Source organism: Delphinus delphis, chromosome 1 (genome assembly GCF_949987515.2).
Source record: "Delphinus delphis chromosome 1, mDelDel1.2, whole genome shotgun sequence".
NCBI lineage: Eukaryota > Metazoa > Chordata > Mammalia > Artiodactyla > Delphinidae > Delphinus > Delphinus delphis.
The window spans coordinates 7,903,720-7,928,606 of NC_082683.1; the positions used below are offsets into that span (position 1 = coordinate 7,903,720).

The 24,887-nt window shown below is 43.9% G+C and overlaps 3 protein-coding genes and 1 non-coding gene across 4 annotated transcripts in view; 2 read left to right on the forward strand and 2 right to left on the reverse strand.

Annotated features, from left to right (window-relative positions):
• Positions 1-177: 177 nt before the first annotated feature.
• On the reverse strand, positions 178-12,361 carry DFFA (DNA fragmentation factor subunit alpha). Its single transcript, XM_060014020.1, has 6 exons — positions 12,171-12,361; positions 9,788-9,949; positions 7,799-7,941; positions 2,957-3,146; positions 2,588-2,736; positions 178-1,637 (listed from the first exon to the last, which is right to left on the reverse strand). The coding sequence occupies exons 1-6, from the start codon at positions 12,307-12,309 to the stop codon at positions 1,425-1,427; spliced, it is 996 nt and encodes a 331-aa protein (XP_059870003.1). The 5' UTR covers positions 12,310-12,361; the 3' UTR covers positions 178-1,424.
• Positions 1,013-1,081, forward strand: LOC132416626 (small nucleolar RNA SNORD77). The gene has a single exon (XR_009517670.1). It is a non-coding gene; the product is annotated as a small nucleolar RNA SNORD77 (small nucleolar RNA).
• Positions 12,362-12,958: 597 nt separating the features above from the next.
• Positions 12,959-13,777, reverse strand: LOC132437610 (small ribosomal subunit protein eS4, X isoform-like). The gene has a single exon (XM_060030977.1). It carries the CDS (start codon positions 13,775-13,777, stop codon positions 12,986-12,988), a length of 792 nt encoding a protein of 263 aa, XP_059886960.1. The 3' UTR covers positions 12,959-12,985.
• Positions 13,778-15,014: 1,237 nt separating this feature from the next.
• PEX14 (peroxisomal biogenesis factor 14) overlaps positions 15,015-24,887 on the forward strand; it is a 137,623-nt gene continuing 127,750 nt past the window's right edge. The window contains exon 1 of the mRNA XM_060014033.1: positions 15,015-15,116. Coding sequence (XP_059870016.1) covers positions 15,081-15,116 — 36 coding nt within the window. The 5' untranslated portion in view covers positions 15,015-15,080. The remainder of the gene's footprint in view (positions 15,117-24,887) is intronic.

The window sequence follows — 24,887 nt, forward strand, 5'->3', positions numbered from 1 at the left end:
ATTATAAAGGGCAATGCTGCTTGTGGTATTTGAGTTGACAGTCACTACACACCGCGCCTGGCTGCCTCTTAACAGATTCACAGTAATTCAGTGGGTAAGTACACGCATCTGACAGCTTCATTGTGCCTTTCGTATGGTCATCTCCAGAAAGTGACACTGAGATACACACCATTTTGTTGGAAATTATTTTCCTTTATTTCTTCTGAAATACTACATTTGGGGGTATTATGTTGATGAAGGTATGCACATAGGTAGGTTATCAGCTCTGGCTTTCATTTAAGGATAATTAAGAAGGCATTATAAAATATGCTATTAAAAAAGAAATATTGGGGCTAATAAGTGAGAACCAAATACGTAAGGCATTAGTAAGAGCATGCTGCATAGGTCTGAGTCCTCCTTGAGGAAGGGCACAGCAGAAGGAAACAGTTCTTTTTGTTCTGTTTGTTTTCTGTACCTCTCCCTCGCCCTAGGACTTACTTATCGTTATATTTCTTTACTTAATAATTAGCCAATGTATCTGTTAATAGCATTCTGTTTTCCTCTAAGTATGCTTAAAAAGTAAGTCAAATAAGTCAGTAACTAATTATCTTTTCCCTGCAAAGAGACTGCATTGTAGATTACAAAATCCGAAGAACAAGCTTGTACAGAAACGGGGAATATAAACCAGAAGTCTCTGCTTTGCACCCAGAGAGACCTGGAGTCATACCTCATGGAGACTGATTTAATGACCGTTTTATACCCCCTGCTGATAAAACACATTAGAAAACTGACAAGTTTCACTGTGGTAATGCATATAATTTCACAATACTGAATTAGATATTAGAAATGGTGAGTTACTCTCCATATGTCCCTATGGTCTGCAAATTTAATACGTGCCTTTAAAACAAACGAAAAAATTCCTTGAGAAACAAGTTTGTGGCCATAATCAACACTCTGATATGTCATCTTCTCTACTGTTATTTTGTGTTTAAAATTCTGCAGTTCCATCTTTAGAATAAGAATAGTGGGTCTATTACTATGATGGTTGCATAGTTCAACAGATTGAATCTTGAAAGAGATATACCATTTATCTGATGTAGAAGAAAAAAAAAGTTTAAAAAAAAAATAGTGGGTCTGAAATATGACAATTTCTTTTCCCTGCCCTTTACAACTACTGTCAGAGAACATAAGAACTTGCAGTTAGAGGAGGTGGGATATTGCTGGTGCAGCTCTATGGTTCAAAATAGGTCAGAGAGTCCATGTGGAGATCTGGAATAGCTTTTCTGGAAAGGGCATGAAGCCTGTCTTCCAGCCTGTTCCAGGAGAACATTCTCGAAGGCAGGGGGTAGAGGAGTATGTAGGGAGCTACAAAGGTTAGGCTGAAGGTATTTACTGACACCGACACTGGTCACACTGGTTTTCTTTGGCATGCTTCTGGCTGCCGGCTATGTGGGGTCTCGTCTGGCTTGTTTGGGATTCTGCACTTCTCCAGGCAGCGAACTCCGCCTTGCTGAAATGCTCCTCAGAGAATACAAGCTCTGTACCTGCTGGAGGCGCAGGCTAAGTTCCTGATTACAGGTCTGTTGAACAGCTTCCGTCTTCTTTATGTCCCAGTTCAAAGCAACAGCCAGTGCTTTAGGGTCCTCCTTGGCAACCAACTGCGGCAAGAGTAAGAACCATTAAGAACCAGCACCTCTGCTGCTCTCGTAATTTTCTTTAGGGGGGTGAGAATCGGCAATATCAGTCTATGTCATGTCTTTATGCTGAAATGCCAGGTCTCCTTCATATTCAATTGTCACAGGCCTCTTCTCACCATACAACACCAACAGGAAAGGACATCTAGAGAGTAGTTTACTTGGAGCAACAATAAAGTCCTCCGCTCACAGGAAATTTAGCCAAGCTCAAGTCAGTACAGCTTCCTTCCCTTCTAGCTACACCAAGGAAGTACTGGGAACAGGGGCAAGGGTGAAGCATAAGAAGGAGCACCCAGGGACTTCCCTGGCAGCCCAGTGGTTAAGATTCTGCACTCCCACTGCAGGGGGCACAGGTTCTATCCCTGGTCGGGGAACTAAGATCCCACATGCCACTCGCCATGGCCAAAAATAAAATAAAATAAAAAATAAAAATAAAATAACTGAAACAACTGATGAAACAAAAACACAAGCTACAGCAAATCCCCCCCCCCCAAAAAAAAGGAAAGAAAGAAGGAGCACCCACTTTGATGTGTTCCCTTCATCAAGCCTCCAGTTCCCTGGTCTGAGGGCACAAGATGATCCCCTCGAGTGGGCCTCTCTCAAGGATATTTTATGTGCTTCTATGGCCTATGGATCTTTTTCAACCACTGACAGATGCATCTCAGAAGCCTGAGTCCTGCTATTCCTCCCTGTCGGGGTCAGACATTTCATTACCTACTTTGGATCAGAAAATAATGTTTGATGATCTGAGGGAGGGCACCCATTTTGTTTAAGATTTGGATTAAATGAGATGTTTGCAAATGCTTTGCATAATAATGGGCAAATTGACAGCTATGATTCAAGGTCTGCAGAGGTGGAAAAAACCTGATACAAGCCTCTCCTTGCAAAGGTCAGGGTCCCTGGTGCTCGCCCACCTCCAAATCTTTACTAGACAAACTCAGCTCTGGCGCGGGTTTCTCCTTCAGCGCATTAAGGATCTGGCTCGTAAGTGCAGTTTCGGAGGAGCTCTCTCCAATACCCGTGTCAACTGCATCCCTCTCATCACCGAGGCCAGCTTTGGACTCTGCAAAGCAGATGTGAGACAGAGATCAGCACACCATGTACACATACACCCATACCAACATCCAGCCAGAGCAGGCAGCTGGGCAGACAGAAGCCTGTCATCTCAAGATGCCAGCAGCTGTGGTTTCACTGTTCTTGACCACATGGTAAGCATCTGGCTCTCTCTCAAGGAGAGGCTCTACTGAGTTCTAAGTGTAACTCCCCCAGCCGATGAATCCTACCTTGCTGCTTCAACAGGATGCTGCCCTCCTTCTCCAAAGCCCGGAGGTAAAGCTCCAAGAGCTGCTTGGACTGACGGGCTTCCTCCCTCTGGTCAAGGACCTGCTGGAGGGTGTTCTGGAGCCCCTGGACTGCGACACGACTTTGGCTGAGTTCCTGAGCCAGCTCTGAACATGGGACATCAATAAGCATCTGACAAACAAATACGGACTTTAAGAAATCGGAAAGTACTTTCTAAACGTGATGTTATAGCTCTCAAATACATCAATTTCGCAGACTCATTACATCTAGTTCCCAAAGTTACCTAATATGGCTGCCTGAAAGTCAGGAAAGAGGCATGTAATTTTTTCAGTTTTCCTCTGGTGAAAAAATTAGGAAAATATTGCCTTAGTGCCTTATTAAAAACAAAACAAACAGAAATAGAGTCACAGATGTAGAAAACAAACTTATGGTTACTGGGGGGAAGGGGGAGGAGGGGTAAACTGGGAGACTGGGATTGACATATACACACTACTATATACAAAATAGATAACTAATAATGACCTACTGTACAGCACAGGGAACTCTACTCAATACTCCATAATGACCTATTTGGGAAAAGAATCTAAAAAAGAGTGGATATATGTATATGTATAACTGATTCACTTTGCTGTACAGCAGAAACTAAAACAATATTGTAAATAACAATACACCAAATAAAAATTAAAACAAAACAAAATCCTGATATTAAATAACCCATTCTACATTGTACAGAATATAAAGGAGGAGGTGTATGATCACTTGTACAATGAATCAGTATGAGGCTATTTCAAGCAAAAGTCTTTCTGATGATTTTTTTTTTTTTTTTTTTTGCGGTACGCAGGCCTCTCACTGTTGGGGCCCCTCCCACTGTGGAACACAGGCTCCGGATGCGCAGGCCCAGCGGCCTTGGCTCACGGGCCCAGCCGCTTCGCGCATGTGGGATCTTCCTGGACCGGGGCACAAACCCGTGTCCCCTGCATCGGCAGGCGGACTCTCAACCACTGCGCCACCAGGGAAGCCCCGCTTTCTGATGATTTTAACGTTAAACATTTTTATTATACATGTTCGTACTTTGAACGACTATTTTTCAAATATAAACTACTCAGCTTTTAAATGACGTGTTCAGTCTGTGAAATAAGGGAGACCTCACTTATCATACCCTAGATCTTAAGAAGGCTCAATCTTTTGACATATACAGCATTAGATTAAAAATAGTCTTCAGGGCTTCCCTGGTGGTGCAGTGGTTAAGAATCCGCCTGCCAATTCAGGGGACACGGGTTCGAGCCCTTGTCTGGGAAGATCCCATATGTCGTGGAGCAACTAAGCCCATGCGCCACAGCTACTGAGCCCTCATGCCACAACTGAAGCCTGCGCACCTACAGCCCGTGCTCCACAACAAGAGAAACCACCGCAATGAGAAGCCCGTGCGCTGCAACGAAGAGTAGCCCCTGCTCGCCACAAGTAGAGAAAGCCCACGTGCTTGCAATGAAGACCCAAGGCAGACAAAAATAAATTTAAAAACATAATAATTTAAAAAATAATAAAAAATAAAATAGTCTTCATAAGAGAAAATCAAACTGTTGAAATTCTTGGAGAGTAAATCTAACTTCAGCTGCAGATTAGAATATGGAGCTTAATAAGAAATGCAATAATAAGCGTTTGCATTTCTCAAGCACTTACTATGTATCAGTGAGAAAATTGATGTAAAACGCTTAGGACAGAAAGTGACGAGGTGGGCTGCTCTAGATTGGGAAAGGCCTCTTTGAAGAGGTGACTTTATGAGTTATCCTTAACTTTCATATTGCATCAATTTTCGAACAAGTAGTATTAATATACATTCATAAGGCTCAAAATTCAAGAGGTACAAACTTCTGAGGTAAGTACTAGTATTACCACCACCATACCAGATTAGGAAAATGAGGCAAGAGCAGTTAATAACGTCCCAAGGATCAGTCAGTTCTAATCCTCAGGATGCTGTGTAATTGATCCCTGGGCTCCTCCCTTCCCTCCCATCTGTTCTCACTCCCCATGGTCCCCGAGATGGTGGTACCTTTCCTCTACCTGTCGCATGGCCAGCCTCTGCCAGCTCCTGTCCTAAGCTTCCCTGTGGAGCCTAGCTGTCAGGGCCAGGCTCACTGATATTCTGGTATCACTATTTTGGTAAGGATTGCTGTGCTCCTTATTCTAGGGGTATCATAATATACTAGTCTGTTGGGATGGGAAGGGATCTCATGACCCCTTTCTGTTTCTTTTTTTTTTTGGCCACAGGGCATGTGGGATCTTAATTCCCCAACCAGGGATCGAACCTACACCCCCTGCAGTGGAAGCGCAGAGTCTTAACCACTGGACCGCCAGGGAAGTCCCCCCTTTCTGTTTCATAAAAAAGAAAAAACAGGGCTTCCCTGGTGGCGCAGTGGTTGAGAGTCCGCCTGCCGATGCAGGGGACACGGGTTCGTGCCCTGGTCTGGGAAGATCCCACGTGCCGCGGAGTGGCTAGGCCCGTGAGCCATGGCCACTGAGCCTGCGTGTCCGGAATCTGTGCTCCGCAACGGGAGAGGCCACAACAGTGAGAGGCACACATACCACAAAAATAAATAAATAAATAAATAAATAAATAAGAAAAAGAAAAAACAAGAAAGAAAAAAAATCAAGCTTGCTCCTGCCCTCCCTCTGCCTGGAACACTCTGGCCCCAACCTTTCCATGACAAGCTTCCTCTTGTCCTTCAGGGTCTCCTCTTGGGACCTGCCAATGTTTCTCAACTAAATTCTATGAATTTATTCTATGCACAAGCATGTGTGAAAAATGACACTGATCTAAGCTTTTTGCACCACTGACTAGAAGAGCAAGACTGATGACACCCACATGTCCCCCAGTGGGGGAGTCTCATTAAATAAGTCATGGTACAGACATGAAATGGAATATTATGCAGTGGTGAAAAAGAGGTGAGGATGTCTTTTATAAACTGATCTGGAATACTTTCCAAATCTTTCTTTAAGACAGAGCAGAGGGCTTCCCTGGTGGCACAGTGGCCTGCCAATGCAGGAGTCACACGTTTGAGCCCTGGTCCGGGAAGATCCCACATGCTGTGGAGCAACTAAGCCCGTGTGCCACAACTACTGAGCCTGTGCTCTAGAGCCCAGGAGCCACAACTACTGAGCCCGTGTGCCACAACTACTGAAGCCCCTGCGCTTAGAGCCCATGCTCTGCAACGAGAAGCCACTGCAATGAGAAGCCCGCGCACCACAATGAGGAGTGGCCCCCGCTCACTGCAACTAGAGAAAGCCTGCGCTCAGCAACGAAGACCCAACACAGCCAAATATAAATAAATAAATTAAAAAAAAATAAAACAGAGTAGAGATGCTTCCACTTGTGTGATATAGGGGAGGAGGTGAAAACACTTATGTATTTGTTTGTATATAAAATATCTCTGGAATGGGAAACTGACAGATTGGTTGTCTCCAGGAAGGGGAAGTTGGATGGCTGGAGGCAGGAGTCAGACTTTTCCTGTATATCCTTTTTTTTCTAAACAGCTTAATTGAGGGATTTCCCTGATAGTCCAGTGGTTAAGACTCCATGCTTCCAATGCAGGAGACGTGGCTTCAATTCCTGGTCGGGGAACTAAGATCCCACATGCCCCGTGGCCAAAAAAACCCCCCAAAAACCCAGCTTTATCGAGATATAGTTAATATACTATACAATTCACCCATATAAAATGTATAATTCAGTGGGTTTCAGTATAATTAGTGGTCTTCTTGTGATAGTGCAGTCACCACCACAATCAGTCTTAGAACATATTCACCAACCCAGAAAGAACTGTACCCATTAGTAGTTCCTCCTTATTCCTCCTCAAAACGCCCCACCAACCCCATCCCTAGGCAACCACTAATCTACCTTCTATTTCTATGGACTTGTGTATTCTGGCCATTTCATATAAATGCAATCATAAAATATGTGGCCTTTCATGTCTGGCTTCTTTCACTTAGCATAATGTTTTCAAGTTTTATCCATGCTGTAGCATGTATTAATACTCCATTCCTTTTTATGGCTGACTAATATAGTCCATTGTTTGGATATACCACATTTTATTTATCTAGTTATCAGCTGACGGACATTTGGGTTGTCTTACTTTCTGGCTACCTGTGTATCCTTCTATACCTCTTGGATTTTGAACCATGTGAAAGCATTAATATGATTTATTCACAATAAATATACAAGTGTAAAAAATCACCACAAGGTCGCCTCCTTCCAGGAGCCTTCCCGCCACTCTTGGCACACTGCCCTGTCTGACATGCTGCTTATTTTGTCTGCCTCCTTCCACCAGGACTTGAGTTCCATTAGAGCAGGGACTGTGTCTGGCTTGTTCACCATTGCACCCCTGTGCATAGAACTGTGTCAGGCAGAGGACAGAGGCTCAATAAATATTTTTTTGAGTTAACAATACTATTTTTATCCTAGTTCTACTGGAGAGGAAACATAAGCAGGGAGGCTAAGTTGCCGGTTCAAAGTCATAGAGATGGAGCTAAGATTTAGTCTGCATTCTTTAGCAGTACATCCTTGACCCACGCCTTGGGCCTAAATGGGTCTAGGTGGGGCCTTGGCGTCTGTGTTTTTAAAAAGCTCCACTGGTGATTCTGATGCAGGGTGAGGGGTGAAAATTTCCTACTCTAGGTGAGAGAATTAGAAAATGAAAAACCTTGGTTGTCATCTAAGAATTACTTAAAAATTAAGAAGCAATGAAATTATGGCAGGATGCATGGCAACTAAGGCGCTGGGGGAAGCACAGGCTGGAGGAACGTGGCTATGGGTTGTGGAGGAGGCTTACTTGGAGGTCCTCCTCGGACAGGAGGATGATGCTGGACAGGTCTTCTTTCAGCTGCCTGGCCACATTCTTCCACTTCAACCCTGCCCCGCTGTCTGTTTCATCTCTGTCAAAGGACTCTTGGGTAATCCAAGCCGTACCTCCATCTGATACATGGGAGAAAATGCCGGTCAGAGTCAGATTAACCGGAAGTGCTGTTTTCACTTCCTCCTCCAACTCAGATCTCGAGGATGTCGGCACATCCTTCCGACAGATCACTTAGAATAATTTAGATGGTGAAGGAAGCACCTTTTCTCAGGGATTCATGGGGAAGCCAATCCCCATCTAGGACCTTAATTTTCCCTCTTGTTCCATCTTCCATTTCTTTCTTTTTTTTTTTTTTGGCTGCAGCATGCGGGGATCTTTGGCATGAGGGATCATTCGCTGCGGTGCGTGGGCTTCTCTCTAGTTGTGGCGCATGGGCTCCAGAGCACATGGGCTCTGTAGTTTGTGGCACGTGAGCTCTCTAGTTGTGGCGTGTGGGCTCTCTAGTTGTGGCGTGCAGGCTCAGTAGCTGTGGCGCGAGGGCTTAGATGCCCCGTGGCATATGGGACCTTAGTTCCCTGACCAGGGATCGAACCCACATCCCCTTCATTGGAAGGTGGATTTTTTTTACCAGTGGACCACCAGGGAAGTCCCCATCTTCCATTTATTTCTGTGTGAAACTGCTCTGTATTCTTTTATGGAAGGAAGCCACTTAAATCCAATGTATGCTTATGCATACCCAGGATACTGTCACACTTCCCTTTAGGTTAGTTTTTTTTTTTTTTTTTTTTGCAGTACGCGGGCCTCTCACTGCTGTGGCCTCTCCAGTCGCAGAGCACAGGCTCCGGATGCGCAGGCCCAGCGGCCATGGCTCACAGGCCCAGCCGCTCCACGGCATGTGGGATCCTCCCGGACCGGGGCACGAACCCGCGTCCCCCCCATCGGCAGGCGGATTCTCAACCACTGCGCCACCAGGGAAGCCCTAGGTTAGTTTTTGTGTCTGTGGGTGTGTTCTATTTCTGTATGCAAAAACATTCATCCTCATCAGCACTTCTCCTGTGCTTGGGGATGGGTCTTATCCTTGACTGGAGCAGCTGCAGCCACTGTTCACTGTCCCTTGGGCCCAAGTACAAAGGTGGCTGGGAAAGCCATCGCTGAAGGGTGACTTCCTCACTTTAGTGGCCTAGGGACTTTCCTCAAGACACTTCTTTAGCTCTTTGATCCTTGCCCGTCAATATTAGTTCCCTTTGTATTTCCAGTGAGGATGATGCTAATGATGGTGACAGGTAATATTTATTTGTCTTACTGTGTACCAGGTAAGATCTAAATGCTTTCTATCAGTGGCTCTCAACTGGGAGTGATTTTGCCCATCCCACCCCCAGTAGACATTTGCCAATGTCTAGAGGCATTTTTGGTTGTCACAATTAGGGTGAGGAGATGCTACTGACACCTAGCAGGTAAAGGCCAGCGATGCTGCTAAACATCCTGCAAGACACAGGACAGCAACCCCACAACAAAGAATTCTCCGGCCCAAAATGTCAGTAGGACTGTTGAGAAGCCCTGGCTTGATATGTACTATGTTCTAGTATCCTTACAACAACGCTAGGAGACAGGTACTGTAATTATTATCTCAATATGGCACTGAAATGTTAGATAATTTGCTCAAGGTCACATGGCTAGTAAATGGCAGAGCCAGGATTCAGACCAGACAGTCTGACCCAACCTGCGGCACAGATCTCTCTCCCTTGCTGCATTTTAGTTGCTGTCGGTCTGTGAGTTATTTGAGAACTGAGCCCGTCTCATTCATCTTCATCCCCAGACTCAGCACCGCTCTGGTATACAGAAGGTGCTCAGTAAACGTTTGCTGCATAAATGCTTAAAACAGCCAACCAAACAGCAACCAGGTGCCTATGTAGTAAAATAAATCATGATGGATAGTATATAGTATATACGGCCAGCATTTCTTACCTGAATTGTTGTACGCCCACTTCTCATTCCCAGCCAGTGCCACAAACTTAGTATTGGCAGGAAGACACAGGAAGTAATCGTCATCATCCACTATGGTGCCATCCTCTGCCAGGACCAGGGTGACTGGTGCCAGGGACTTGTCAATGGCCAGAATGTCACAAGCTGAGAGGAATAAAATATTTGGTAATTGACAAGTATCCATAGGGAAATTACATCTGTCTTGCACTCTCAATATGTATGCCCCGGGACTTCCCTGGTGGCACAGTGGTTAAGAATCTGTGCCAATACACGGGACACAGGTTTGAGCCCTGGTCCAAGAAGATCCCACATGCCACGGAGCAACTAAGCCCATGTGCCACAACTACTGAGCCTGTGCTCTAGAGCCCGCGAGCCAGAACTGCTGAGCCCGTGTGCCGCAACTACTGAAACCCACACGCCTAGAACCTGTGCTCCGCAACAAGAGAAGCCACTGCAATGAGAAGCCCGCGCACTGCAGCGAAGAGTAGCCCCCGCTTGCCTCAACTAGAGAAAGCCCCCACGCAGCAACGAAGACCCAGTGCAGCCAAAAATAAATTTTTTTAAAAAAGTATGCCCCCAGAGCCTAGAAAAATCCCTGGTAATAATAACTATAATAACTATAATGATGACCACTAGTACTAATATAACACTTACCATGTCCCTGGTACTGTACTAAGTGCTTTTCACATACAGCATTTAATCTCCTAAAAATCCTATAACGCAGATACTATTGTTACTCCCATTTTTACGGATGTCAAGCCCAAGGCTCAGAGAAGTTAAGTAATTTGCCCAAGGTCACACAGTAAGTGGCAGAGCCGGCATTTCAACCCACACAGTCTGGCTCTTGAAAATGTGTTTTTCTTCCAGCTACTCTATACCCACATTAGGATGCACTTGAGCCTTTTCTTGGATGAACAACAAACCAAAGTCTGATTTGATTCCTTGAGAACAAGCAGTCTTTCATTCATTTCCTCAGTGGTCTACTCAAATTCTCCCATGTGTCAAATGTCACAAAGAAAAAAGAGAAAAAGAAAAGAAGAAAATTATAAAAAAGAAAAGAAAAAAATGACTTTATGTTCTCACAGTATCTTTCTTGGCAGCCTTACTAACCTATAGGAAAGTATAAGAGAAGCAGAAGGCAGAAGTTTGTAACAGTAGCTTTTCATCTTTATGATCACTGGGCAAGAGGCTTTGTCCAGGGCAGGTCTGTACCATCCCATTTAGTAATGGCAATGCCTAAAATGCTCATGGGACTAGAGTAGGCAGAGAAGTAGCCAAGAGACTACAAAGATCATTGGGCAATGCTGTCTTCCACCCAAATAGAACAGCAAGCCTTGTATAGGCCGAGCTCCAGAAACACAAGCACTTACATAAGCCTCTGTGCCAAATGCATCCAGCCACCGCACGGATGGGGCACTAAAACTTAAGCAACTTCATGCCAAGCAAAAAATATGTAAACACTTATATGGCAAAAACCATGTCACTAAAGCATTTAGAGTGCTTTGGCTGTTGCTGCATCTCTGAAAGACATCTGTCTGATATCTATTGGGCTTGGTGACCCTGGGAGGAAGCCCTGAACACGCTGACACACACGTCCACTACATGCCCGGGGATGACACACACGTTTAACCAATAGAACTTCTTTGGGTAAGCAATTTACTGCTACAGGCCAGTAACGTGTAAGTCATTTGAATATCTCATCTCCTTCCAGAGTCCCAGTCCTGTGGATCAGGGCTGGAAATACACCCACTTTGCTGATGAGAAAACTGGGGATGGAGAAATGGTTAAGTGCAAGGTCAGGCAGCTAGTAACGGTATGCGGCTCAGAATTTCTGTCAGCTCGGTCACTCACAACAGACGTTCCTTGTCTGGCCCTCCCGGATGGTCGGTAACAGCTCCCTCTTTACCGCACAGGTACCTGCCAGAGCTGACTGTGGAAACCCGCTCCCACCCCGCCATAGGCTCAGCTGGGGGACCCAGTACAACCTTAGGGAGCCTGAGTGGCAGGAATACAGTGGACTGAGTTCGATCCAAAATCTGAGTCATCTGAGGCGAGGCACCGAAGTAGAGTATGTCTTAATTCGCATATTTTTTCCCGTCTGCCTCTCCACCATATGAATCTCACACAAGATAAATTAAGTTAAAGTGCCGGAAAACGCTATGAAACTGCTAAGTCGCCATACCCACCTGAGTCATCTCTGTTCCAAGGCTCCACTCGAGAGACAAGAAGCCCCAAGTCGCCTCTCCTGACCCCGCCTTGCCCCACCGGACATCCCCACCTCTCCCCGGGTCCCTTCAGCCCGGGCCTCGGCCCCCCAAGTCCTCGCCCCCGTCCCCCCAAGTCCTCGCCCCCGTCCCGTGCCAACCCTTGCTCCTCAGCTCCTCGAGGCAGGAGGCCGCCACGCCGTGCTGTTCCCTGCTGTGGTTGCGACACAGGAGACACTGCTTTAGAGCCCGGATCTCGCTGGGTTCTGGAACGCTGGGTCCCCCGACCACCTCCGTCATCTTCACGGTCTGACCTGACCAACGCGGGGACGTCAGGGGGGCTGGGCGCGGGAGTCCTACTCAACTCCACCCCCACGGCATGCCGGGAGATGTAGTTCTCGCTGTAGCAAATCACGCGTGGGACCAAGGCACGCCGGGAGATGTAGTTCTAGTTGCAGCTAATTCCCTGCGGCCCCGGGGGCATGCCGGGAGCTGTAGTCTGTGGGTTCAAAGCCGACTTAGGTCGCGCAATCCAGACGCCGGAGGTGTTTTTTTTTTTCTGCCTTATATTAAGGAGTTGCATTCGCGCGTTCAAAATGAGGTCAACAGGGATTTATTTTGTATTATGAAGGACATGCCCGTATACTCCCTTGAATTGTTACAGCACTCCTTTCTATATATATAGATAGATGCAAGATATTAATACATAAAGCAGTGTCATTGTACTGTGTTAACTTGTTTTTCCTTTCCAACCTGAACAAATCTATAAAATGTCCCAACCTTCACGCTGATCTGAAGGAAGTCAGTTTTAAAAAGTGATGAGTGTAGCTTTCAGTCTGGCTGAAAACATAACAGAGAAGCATAAGGTACTCGCACATTTCCACTCTTTTTTTTTTTAACACTAAAGAGGGTTTTAATTATGTAGTATTATCTATAAGTACAAAGACTTTCCCAATCACGTCACTTAGAGATAATTTTATCCACTGCTCTGTTTGGCTGCCAGTCTCTTGTCTCTCTCCTCAGCAATGGTAAGGCGGATACCCTTTCCACGAGGAAGAGAGATCCATGGTTTGTTGCCTTTGCCAATAACAAAAATGTTGGAGAGCTGCGTGGCAAAGCTATTGCTGTTGGCATCTTTCACAGGAACTGCATCAAAAGAACCAGGATGTCTCTCCCGGTTAGTGATCACACCAATTCTTCCCAGGTTAGCACCTCCAGTCACCATGCACAGGTTACCAGTGTCAAATTTGATGAAATCAGTAATCTTGCCAGTCTCCAAATCAATCTGAATGGTGTCATTCACCTTGATGAGGGTATCAGGGTAGCGGATGGTGCGAGCATCATGGGTCACCAGATGAGGGATTCCTTTTGTCCCCATAAAGACCTTTCTCACTTTGCATAACTTATACTTGGCCTCCTCAGGTGTAATACGATGAACAGCAAAGCGACCCTTGGTGTCATAGATCAGACGAAAATTCTCTCCAGTCTTGTCAATGCTGATGACATCCATAAAACCAGCAGGGTAGGTTATATCAGTGCGGACCTTGCCATCAATCTTAACGAAACGCTGCATGCAGATCTTCTTTACTTCATCTCCTGTTAGGGCATATTTAAGTCTGTTCCTTAGGAAAACAACTAGAGGGAGACATTCCCTCAGATTGTGGGGACCGGTAGATGGACGAGGAGCAAACACACCAGTCAGTTTATCCAGCATCCAATGCTTTGGAGCTGCTACGCGCTTCAGGTGCTTCTTGGGACCACAAGCCATGGCTGTGCTAGGCACGGAAATAGCTCCACTCTTTCGATTCCCTGCTTCAGCTCTGCAAATTGGGTTGGGACCTCGGAACGAAATGCTTAAATAACTAGATTAAACATTAAGGTCTCAAAGAAACCAGAGACAAAAGGGTAAATGCGAACCACATCACTGTTGAGATTGTTTAGATGCTGCTTGACAATATATTTGTCTTTGTTCTAATACTGTTACTTATGGAAAAGTCTGTGTTTTTCACTCCTGAAAAACTAACATTTAAGATTAAAGTAATAATTTAAAAATTATCAGAAAGTTTCCTTGCTTAAAAAGGGGCATTCTCCGCGCACCGCGATGAAGAGTGGCCCCCACTTGCCGCAACTAGAGAAAGCCCTCGCACAGAAACGAAGACCCAACACGGCCATAAATAAATAAATAAATAAAATTTTTTAAAAAGGGGGGGCATTCTATATAAACAAGGAATAATTATCAGCCCGTATTCATTCAGGGTCAATCTCTTTCATATTTTGTTTATTAAAGGAAATCAGATATTATGAGAAAAAGACATGTAAAATTGTTTGGTAGGAGGAATTGTTAACTGAGGCAACCCTTTTGAATACACCATCATTGATCAAAAACCAACTGCAATGTAACTGACTGATAGTTCTAATATATGCAACCCTTTCGTATAATTTCACAATTAGCTTAAAATCTAACAACTCAACCGCTATAAAGTGAAAACGGTTCGTAGAAGCCTCTCCTCTCCAAAAAGCCCCCTCTTCCGAGTTCTCCTAATAGACCTGCATACCGTTATCAGACTCCTAGCTCCAAGATGTAATTGCGTGTGTGTGTGTGTGTGTGTGTGTGTGTGTGTGTGTGTATTTGGCCTAGACTTGAGAGCAGGGGTTGAGTCTTGCATCTTTTTATTTCTCGCGGCTACCAAAGTGCCTGGCAAATGGTAGGCACCCGACTGAACCATCAGTTAATTAATTAATTTCCAGGTTTCTTCACATTCGTTCATTTATTAAATACTTAGGGTGTCCCTACATGTGCCCAAGGTACTGTGAAGATGGGCAGAGATTTAATTCAATAAGTATAATATACATATAAGAAAGCAAAAAGGACAGGCATCGTTCTTGCTGGAAAGCAGAGACCTAATGGAAACAGTAAGCGGTGTGGGGGACGTGGGAACTCCCCTCTCCTCCCCGGGCGTCCCCCATCGACAGCTCAGTTCCGGCTACTTTAGTCTGGGCGAGAGAGCGAGAGCGAGGGTGCTTGGGAGAAGCCTCGCCCAGCGGCGATAGACTAGTCAGGCCTCAGAAAGATGGCGTCTTCGGAGCAGGCAGAGCAGCCGAGCCAGGTGAGGGTAGTGGGACTGCCCCGCTGTACTGGCGGGGACCCCGCTGGAGGGGGCGCTCGGCGGGTGGCTGGGAGCCCGGTGGGGACCCTGAGCCTCGGAAGCCGGGGGCTCCGACCTCTTGCCCCCTCCGGGGCCCCGCCCCTCCCCGGGTCCTCGCCGCCCGGCCCCTCCCCGCGTGACCCCTCCTTGACCACATTCCCGAGCAGGGGCCCGGGGGCGCCCGAGGGCCCCCTCCACTTCCCGCCTGCCAGCCCCTCGGGTCCCACTTGTACTTGGCCAGGTCGGTGGCGGGACCCTTGAGAGGCCCCCCAGGCTTGAGCTGCGAGGGCCCCTGCTTGAGGAGAGGGGTGAGAGAGGCTGGATCGTTCCCGGCCCTTCCCTCTCGGGATAGGCCTTACTCCATCAGGGTTCCCTCTCTCTCGCAGCCTCAGCCTTCTGGGTGGCCCCGCTGCCAGCCTCTTCGTCTTTAGTCACCTTTGCGTTTCCCCTGCCAAGTTGGAGGGGGGGGAATGTACTTGGACCCTCTCAGTGCGTTGGTAGGAAGTGGACTCACTGTAATCAACCGACGCCACCGAGCTTTTGGTTGGTGATCCGTCTTTGCTGCCCACAGTTAGGTTTTCTTGGCCAGGAGCTCTAGCTTTTCAGCCACAGAATCAGCCGAATCCCACTCCAGTCGGGGGACCTTGAGGACCAGTGCTCCTGCCTGTCCGTCTGCTGTCAGGAAGCAGTGGATGCTGAGGCCTCTGTAGGCGTTTGTAGTCCAAAGGTGGGGTGGGCTGAGGTGAGGAGGATGGGGTAAGCGGTACCTTGCAATTACGGAGTGTGTGTTGTCATGCGGGAGACAAATTACGCTTATTATCTCGTTTAATGCTCATTACAACCTTTATGAAGTACGGGCTATTAACCGCCATTTTGCAGGGTCTGTAACGCGCCGCAAATCAGTTGCCTGATTAAGCCTGGGTTTGAACCCGGCTGCGTGTGAGTCCACTAGTTGGCCCTACATGTTTAAGTTTAGTTAGGATTAGACAGAGGAGGAAGAAACTGGTTTCAACCTGGACCTCATCACTCATCTCTCACCTGCTTGAAACACCTGTGGACTTCTCAGCGGCCTCCTGGTATTTCAGTTCCTTCCTTGGAAGAATACGGCTTAGTGTTTCTTATTACTCTTTTATTCTTCATGATCATTCTGTTACAGGAATTGCACATAGAGGAGTTGTGAGTTCCCCAGACCAGCTTCCGTTAGCAGAGTGAATGATTCAGAGAGATGTCCAGATTGTAAAACGTGAGAAATATCTAGGGCTGATTCTGGTCTTCTCACTGTCGGAAATTCTGGAGTGTGGAGAGTGTCCTGGTGGTGGGGTGGGCCCTCCTTTCCTGCCTTAACCCGCTTAGCTTGCTGAACTGCTGAGGCTCCTCAGAATCTAGGTTCCTCTGAGCTGTTACATGTTAGGAATGCCCATAGGCTGGGATTAAAGGATGCCAGCGCATGTAATTTGCCTGTGCTGTGAAGGTTACTAAAAATTCTGCCACTCGGAGCCTTTGTAGTGCCCAAGGATTCCTTTGGTTCTGGAAATTGTCCTCTCTGTACACGTGCAAGGAATCTAGGTTCCTTAAGGGGGCTGGGCCAGCACTTGTTTGGTTTTCAACTCTGCTGCTGCTTTGCCCTCCTTTCCAAAGCTGATAGAGATGGGATTGCATCAGAAAATGCTGGCAGCTTGGGAAAAAACTTGAATGCTTTACGCCAAATTCTGTCACTGACAATAAGCTGCAAATGCACACATAAAAAAAATATTTTTTTAAGTTTTATTTTTGGCTGTGTTGGGTCTTCGCTGCTGCGCGCAGTCTTTCTGTAGTGCGGCGAGCGGGGGCTACTCTTGGTTGCAGTGCGCGGGCTTCTCATTGCGGTGGCTTCTCTTCTTGCCGAGCACAGGCTCGAGGCACGCGGGCTTCAGTAGTTGTGACTCACGGGCTCTAGAGCGCGGGCTCAGTATTGTGGCGCATGGGCTTAGTTGCTTCGCGGCATGGGGGATCTTCCCGGGCCAGGGATCAAACCTTGGTCCCCTGCATTGGCAGGCAGATTCTTATCCACTGCACCCCCAGAGAAGCCCCAAATGCACACATTTAAAGTAAACCAACTCACTTTAGCAGTTGCTTCTCATTTCATTTTCTAGTCCTGATCAGTGGGTTTCCCATTTCTCCAGTAAAGCAGTGTGGAACTGAAAGAATGAACTGTTTGGGTATTTCCTCCAAACCTGGTTTGTGTCTGAGAAGAACGCATCACACCTTTGGGACTGAGGCAGTATTCTGTCTCTCATAGAAAGTTTGTTAGTTGGCCGTGTGGCATCAATCTCTCATTTTGAAAGATTAAGGGTAAATAACCAACAATTTCTTTCTTTGAAAGGCAGTGTAGAGCAGTGGTTAAAAGTATGGACTCTGGAGCCATCCCCACTGGGCTAGGATCCTAGCCCCACTACTTACCAGCTGTGTGATCTTGGACAAGTTACTTAACTTCTCTGGTCTTAGTTTCCCCATCCGTAAAATAGGAATAATACTAGTGCCTATCTCATAGCATTGCTCTGAGGATTAAATGAATTAACTTATTTTAGAACAGTGCCTGACACAGTGTGTTACCTATTATTATTCCATTCAGTAAACTCTGGAGTTTCACTTACAAATCATCTAAGCCTTTTCTCAATCCCTATTAAAACATTTTTTGGGATATGAAATTTCATATGTTGACCACCAGTCCACTAAGGTTGGTTTTTTATTTGCTCGGAAGTAATTTCCTTGAAATTTAAAGGAACACGCTGAATGCTGGTGTTTATCCTAGCTGTCCTTTGTGCCTTTTAGATTTCAGCGATATACTTTCTTTTTCATAATGGTATAGTCTTTTTAGGCTGTCTTCAAAACAGTCTGTTGGAATTGCATTTATTGCTTATCCTGTTTACTCCACATTACTCGGTTTTGTATGGTTAATCTCTTATCAAAGTCCCTTCTAGTCTGTACATGTTATGGCCCATAGGAACGGGAAATGTCATCCCTATTTTTGTACTTTCCCATCAGTTTTTCTGTCTTTAGTGAAGGGCAGAAGCATGGTTCAATCTGATTGTTTAATGGTTGTTGAATATTGAGAATTATTATGGAACATAGATTTCTAATCTGTTCAAGTTCACTGGATATAATAAATTTTGGACTGAGAAAACACAGAGGCAGGGAAGGGAGAAGAGTACAGCAAAGATGTTACGGAGTGGAAGAGCATGGCCTTGTATCCTGACAGACTTTGCTTTGAACTCCGGCACTCACTTACTATTGGACTTGTCACTCTACCTCTCTGAACCTCAGTTTTCTTCTCTGTAAAATGGGAGTAATAATAATCCCATTTGAGGGTTGACTGAGCCAAAGATGTTAAGAGTGTGTGGTGCATATTAAGTGCTCAGTGAATGTTGGTTTCCTTCTCCAAGTTTCTGTATGCAGTTTTGGAAGATTATTGAACTCTTGAATAACAGTAGTTCAAACAAGACATTTTTCCCCTCACTCTTTATTTTGAAAAGTTTCCAACTTATAGGAAAGTTGAAAGAATAATACAGAGAACTCCTGTAAAACTCCCATAAAAACTTCACCAATATACACTGTTTACATTTTGCTGAATTAGCTTTATCTCAGTCTCTTTATGTATATTTTTGAAGGATTTGATAGTAAGTTACAGACATCATGATATTTCATCCTAGAATACTTCATCTTGTCTCTCGTAAGAGTAAGGTTATTCTCCTACATAACCATGATACCATTATCACACAAGAAGTTTGGTATTGATGAAATATTATTTACAAATACCACATTCAAAATTCTCCAATTTAAAAAAACAATCAGGATCCAATGAAGAAATAGGGAGTGCATTGATTTGTCTCTTTAGTATGCTTTAATTTAGAACGACTCCCTAGCCTTTAAAATTTTTTTAAAACTTTTTACTGCTGTTTAACATACACCTAGAAAGTACACCAATTATGTGTCCAGCTTGGTGAATTTTCACGGAGTGAGCACACACTTGTGTAACCAGTACTCAGATCAAGAAATCAAGCGTTACTGGGACCTCAGAAGCCTCCTTGGCGTCCCTCCCATTACTAGCCAATCCCCCAAAGCTGCCCCTATCCTAACTTAAAATCCATAGATTAATAGCTTTTTGAGTGACCAAGTCTTTGTGGCCAAAAGCTTTACTGTGGAATTCCAATAGATGTGTTGTGGTCAGTTTTGACAAATGTATATACCTGTGTAACCACCACCACAATCAACATCAAAACAATTCCCATATTCCTGAATGTTCCCTTACCTTGCTTCCCAGTAAATCCTAGCCTTTGGCCTCAGGAAATCTGAACTTCTTTTTATCACTATAGATTATATTTGTCTCTCCTAGGATTACATACGAATGTATTCATAATGTAAATATTCTTTTGTGTCTCACTTTTGCTCATAATAATGTTTGTGAAATTTATATTGTATGTCTCAGTAATTCATTACTTTTTATTAGTGGGTAGTATTCCATTGTATAGCTATACCACAGTTTGTTGATCTGTTCACCACTTGATGGATCTGGATTATATTAATTACCTATTGCATAACAGTGTTATTATAAATTTAGCAGCTTAACGCAGTACATGTTTATTGTCTCACAGTTTCTGTGGGTCAGGAGTCAGGACACAGTTCAGCTGAGTCTCACAAGGCAGCAGTCAAGGTGTCTGCCTGGGCTGTGATCTCATCGGAGTCCTGACTGGGGAAGGATCTGCTTCCTAGCTCATGTGGTTATTGACAGCATTTAGTTCCTTATGGACTTCAGACTGAGGACCTCTCTTTGTGACTGGCTGTCACCCAGGACCTGCCCTCAGTTTCTTGCCACATGGGTCTTCCCAGGATGGCCACTTGTTTCCTCAAAGGCAAGTGGACATTACAGTCTTAGATATTGTAACCACATGCATGTAATTACATGCATTCTGTCACTGTTACTGTACTCTGTTGGCCAGAAGCAAGTCATAGTTCCTGCCCACACTCAAGGGGACAACACAAGGGCATGAATACCAGGAAGTGGGGATCATGGCAGTCACATTAGAGTCTTTCCCCCACATGATTGGTTCTAGTTTGGGGCTACTATAAATATTCAAGTGTGTTTGTGAATACATATGTTTTCATTTTTCTTGGTAAATACCTATGAGTGTATTTACTGGGTCACATGCTAAGTGTATGTTTAGTTCTATAATAAATTGCTTACGTGTTTTGCGAAGTTGTACTATTTTTCATTCCACCAGCAGTGTATGAGCATTCCAGTTGCCCCACGTCCATATCAACCCTTGGTATTGTCTGTCTGTTTTAATTTTAGCCATTCTAGTGAGTATGTAGTGGTATTTCACTGTGCTTTTAATTTGCATTTCTGTGTTGACAAATAACATTAAGCAGCTCTTTTCATGTGCTTATTGGTAAAGGCTGAGGTTAATTTTTTTTTTTCCCCATATGGATATCAGTTGTTCCAGCATCACTTGTTGAACAGATTACCCTTTCTCCATTGAATTATCTTGCCATCTTTGTCAAAAATAAAAAAAATTGTATATAATAGGTTAATTTCTGGACTCTCTTCTGTTCCATTTATCTATGTTTCTCCTAATGTGAAGGAAATACAGTTGACTCTTGAACAACAGGAGTTTGAACTGCCTGGGTCCACTTATACTTGGATTTCTTTTTCAACAAATACATATTACAGTACTACACAATTCATGGTTGGTTGAATCCATAGATATGGAGGGCTAACTGTAAAGTTACATGTGGATTTTTGACTGTGCGGAGGGTCAGCCCCCGTAACCACTGTGTTGTTCAAGGGTCAATCGTACTATCTTGAATGCTGTAGCTTTATAGTAAATCTTGAAATCAGGTAGTGTAAAGTGTTCTGACCTTATTCTTTTTCAGAATTGTTCTAGCTTTGGTCCATTGCATCTCTATATAAATTTTAGAATCAGTTTATCAGTTCTTACAAAAAAGCTTGCTGGGATTTTTACTGGGATTGTGTGGAATCTATAGATCAGTTTCGGGGAGAATTGACATCTTAACAGTATTGATCCTCTAATTCCGTAAAATGATATATGTCTCCATTTAGGTCTTTTTTTTTTTTTTTTTTGTGGTATGCGGGCCTCTCACTGTTGTGGCCTCTCCCGTTGCGGAGCACAGGCTCCGACGCGCAGGCTCAGCAGCCATGGCTCACGGGCCTAGCCTCTCCGTGGCGTGTGGGATCCTCCCGGACCGGGGCACGAACCCGTGTCCCCTGCATCGGCAGGTGGACTCTCGACCACTGCGCCACCAGGGAAGCCCCTCCATTTAGGTCTTTGATTTTCCTTAGTAGTATTTTATAGTTTAAAGCGTGTAGGTCATGTACACATTCTGTTAAATTTCTCTCTAAATGTTTCATTCTTTTTGTATTTAATGTTTAAATTTCATTTTTAATTGTTCAGTGTTAGTGTATAGAAATAAAATTGAGTTTGTGTGTTGGCCTTATATCTGCAGCCTTGTTAAGCTCATTTGTAATTCTAATAGTTTTTTGGGTAGATTCCTTGTTTCTCTGTAGATGATTATGTCATCTGCAAGTAAAGACAGCTTTACTTCTTGCTTTCCAATTTGTATGCCCTTTTTTTTCTTGCTTTATTGCACTGTGCAGGACTTTTAGTACAATGTTAAAAGAAATATTGGGAGTAGACATTCTTGCCTTATTCCTGATCTTAGGGAAAATGCACTCAATCTTTCATATTTAAATATGATGTTAGCTATAGGTTTTTCAATTTCTAAATTTTAAAAATTTTTTATTTTTGGCTGTGTTGGGTCTTCATTGCTGTGCATGGGCTTTATCTAGCTGTGGTGAGCTGGGGCTACTCTTTGTTGCGGTGCACAGGCTTCTCATTGCAGTGGCTTCTCTTGTTGTGGAGCACGGACTCTTCTAGGTGCACGGCATTCAGTAGCAGCATGTGGGCTCAGTAGTTGTGGTGCGCGGGCTCTAGAGCTCAGGCTCAGTAGCTGTGGCGCACGGGCTTAGTTGCTCCGCGGCATGTTGGCCTTTGCCAGACCAGGGATCAAACCCATGTCCCCTGCGTTGGCAGGCGGATTCTTAACCACTTCACCACCAGGAAAGTCCCAACCATAGGTTTTTTTGAAGGTCCCCTTTATTTTTACTTTGCTTAGTTTTTTTTTAATCATATGTGTTTTGAATGTTGTCAGGTGCTCTTTTTGCTGTCTGTCGAGTTGATTCTATTGTTTTCCTCCTTTATTCTGTTAATATGTGAGTTACGTTGATTGATTTTTCAAATGTTAAACCACCCTTGCATTTGTTGGATAAATTCCACTTGGTCATGATATATTACCCTTTTTATTGATATATAATGCTGGATTTGATTTGGCAATATTTTGTTAAGGATTTTCACATTTATGTTTATGAGCGATATTGATTTATAGTTTGTGTGTGTGAAATCTATGTCTAGTTTTGTTGTCAAGGTAATGCTGGCCTATCAGAATGAATTGGGAATTTTTACCTTTTTTTTGGCTGTGCCACGCATCTTACAGGATCTCAGTTCCCAGACCGGGGATTGAACCCGGGCCACGGCAGTGAAAGCCCGGAATCCTAGCCACTAGGCCACTAGGGAGCCCCCACCCCCCGACCTTTTTTTTCTATTATACTTTCTGAAATAGTTTATTATAAGACAGCTATTATTATTTTCTTAAATGTTTGATAGAATTCACCAGTGAAGCCACCTGGGCCTAGAGTTTTCTTTTAAAATTTTAGTTGTAAACTTAATTTCTTTTTATTATTTATTTATTTATTTTGGCTGCACCAGGTCTTAGTTGCGGCATGTGGACGTCTTAGTTGCGGCATGCATGCAGGATCTAGTTCCCCGGCCAGGAATTGAACCTGGGCCCCCTTCATTGGGAGCATGGAGTCATACTCACTGGATCTCCAGGGAAGTCCCTTAATTTCTTTTTAAATTAAGTATTTTAAAATTATGTTTTAAATTATTAATTATGTATTTTAAAAACAGATATAAGGCTATTAAGCTTTTCTGTTTTTTTCCTAGGGTCAGCTTTGGCATATTGTGTCTCAAGGAATTTGCAGTCATTTGCAGTTGCCAAATTTGTTTGTAAGGTTTTTCATAATATTCCCTTATCTTTTTAAAAAAATTATTTATTTATTTATCTTATGGCTGTGTTGGGTCTTCGTTGCTGCACGTGGGCTTTCTCTCTAGTTGCAGCAAGCAGGGGCTACTCTTTGTTGCAGTGCGTGGGCTTCTCATTGTGGTGGCTTTTCTTTGTTGCAGGCTCTAGGTGTGCGAGCTTCAGTAGTTGAGGCACATGGGCTCAGTAGTGGCTCACGGGCTCTAGAGTGCAGGCTCAGTAGTTGTGGCACACAGGCTTAGTTGCTCCATGGCATGTGGGATGTTCCTGGTCCAGGACTTGAACCTGTGTCCCCTGCATTGGCAGGCAGATTCTTAACCACTGCGCCACCAGGGAAGTCCCTCCCTTATCTTTTAAATGTATATAAAATACGCAGAGATTTCCCCTTTTTCATTCCTAATGTTGGAAATTAATGTCTGTTTTAATTGATCAGTCTGCATACAGATTTATCAATTTTAGTGTTCTTCAGAACACCAGTTTTTATTTCATTGATTTTCCTCTGTTGTTTTAAATTTTATTTCTTACTATTTACTTTGGGTTTCATTTGTTCTATTTTTCTAGCTTCTTTTCTAAAGTCACTAACTAAAACTGTAAACTTCCTTCTAAGCACGGCTTTTGCTGCATTCCACAAATTTAGATGTGTTGTGTTTTCATTGTCATTCAGTTCAGAATATTTTCTTACTTCCCCTGTAATTTCTTCTTTGACCCATAGATTATTTAGAAGTCTGTTTAATTTCCAAACATTTGAAATTTTTCCGTATTTTTTTCTGTGATTTCTAGTTTAATCCCATTGTGATCAGAGAACATTTTCTATATGATTTCAAGTCTTGTAAATTTATTTTATGGTCTGTCTTGATGAATTTTCCTTATGAACTTGAAAATACATTTTACCGTTGAACAATATAGATTTGAACTGTGCAGGTCCACTTAAAAGCTTCTTTAATAAATACATTCTTCATTACTACACTATTTGCAGTTGGTTGAGTCTGTGGATGGGGAACCTTGGATATGGAGGGTCAACTGTAAAGTTATATGTGGATTTTTGACTGTGTGTGGGTCGCTCCCCCTCACTCCCTTGTTCAGGGGTCAACTGTAATGTATATTTTGCTGCTGTTGGGTGAAGTGTTCTGGGAATGTTATTAGGCCATGTTGGTTGATAGTATTATTTAGGTCTTCTATATCCTTACTGACTTTTTGATTAAGGTGAGAAGATTATTTAAATCCCCAACTATAACTATGGATTTGTCTTTTTATCTTTTAAATTCGGTCTCATTTACTTTATGTGTTTTGAAACTATTATGTGTGCATACTTATACAGGATTATTATGTCTTCTTGACTGACTCCTTTATTTTGGAAATGTCCTTGTTTATCATTGGTAATATCTTTTAGTTTGAAGTTGCCTGAGATTAATATTGCCACTACAGCTTTCTTATGATTAGTGTTTGCATGGTATATCATTTTCCATCCTTTGGCCTTTTAGCTATGTGTGTCTTTTTCTTTAAAATGGGTTTCTTGTCGGCAATATATAGCTCCATCTTTTACTTCTTTTTTTTTTTTTTTTTTTTTTTGCAGTATGC

Coding starts and splice junctions, on each gene's coding strand:
- DFFA (XM_060014020.1), bottom strand. CDS start 12,309: ATGACGGAGGTGGTCGGGGGACCCAGCGTTCCAGAACCCAGCGAGATC. Junction 7,942..9,787: donor GTGGGCGTACAACAATTCAG/GTAAGAAATGCT, acceptor CCCATGTATCAG/ATGGAGGTACGGCTTGGATT. Junction 2,737..2,956: donor CATCCTGTTGAAGCAGCAAG/GTAGGATTCATC, acceptor TCTGCTTTGCAG/AGTCCAAAGCTGGCCTCGGT.
- LOC132437610 (XM_060030977.1), bottom strand. CDS start 13,777: ATGGCTTGTGGTCCCAAGAAGCACCTGAAGCGCGTAGCAGCTCCAAAG.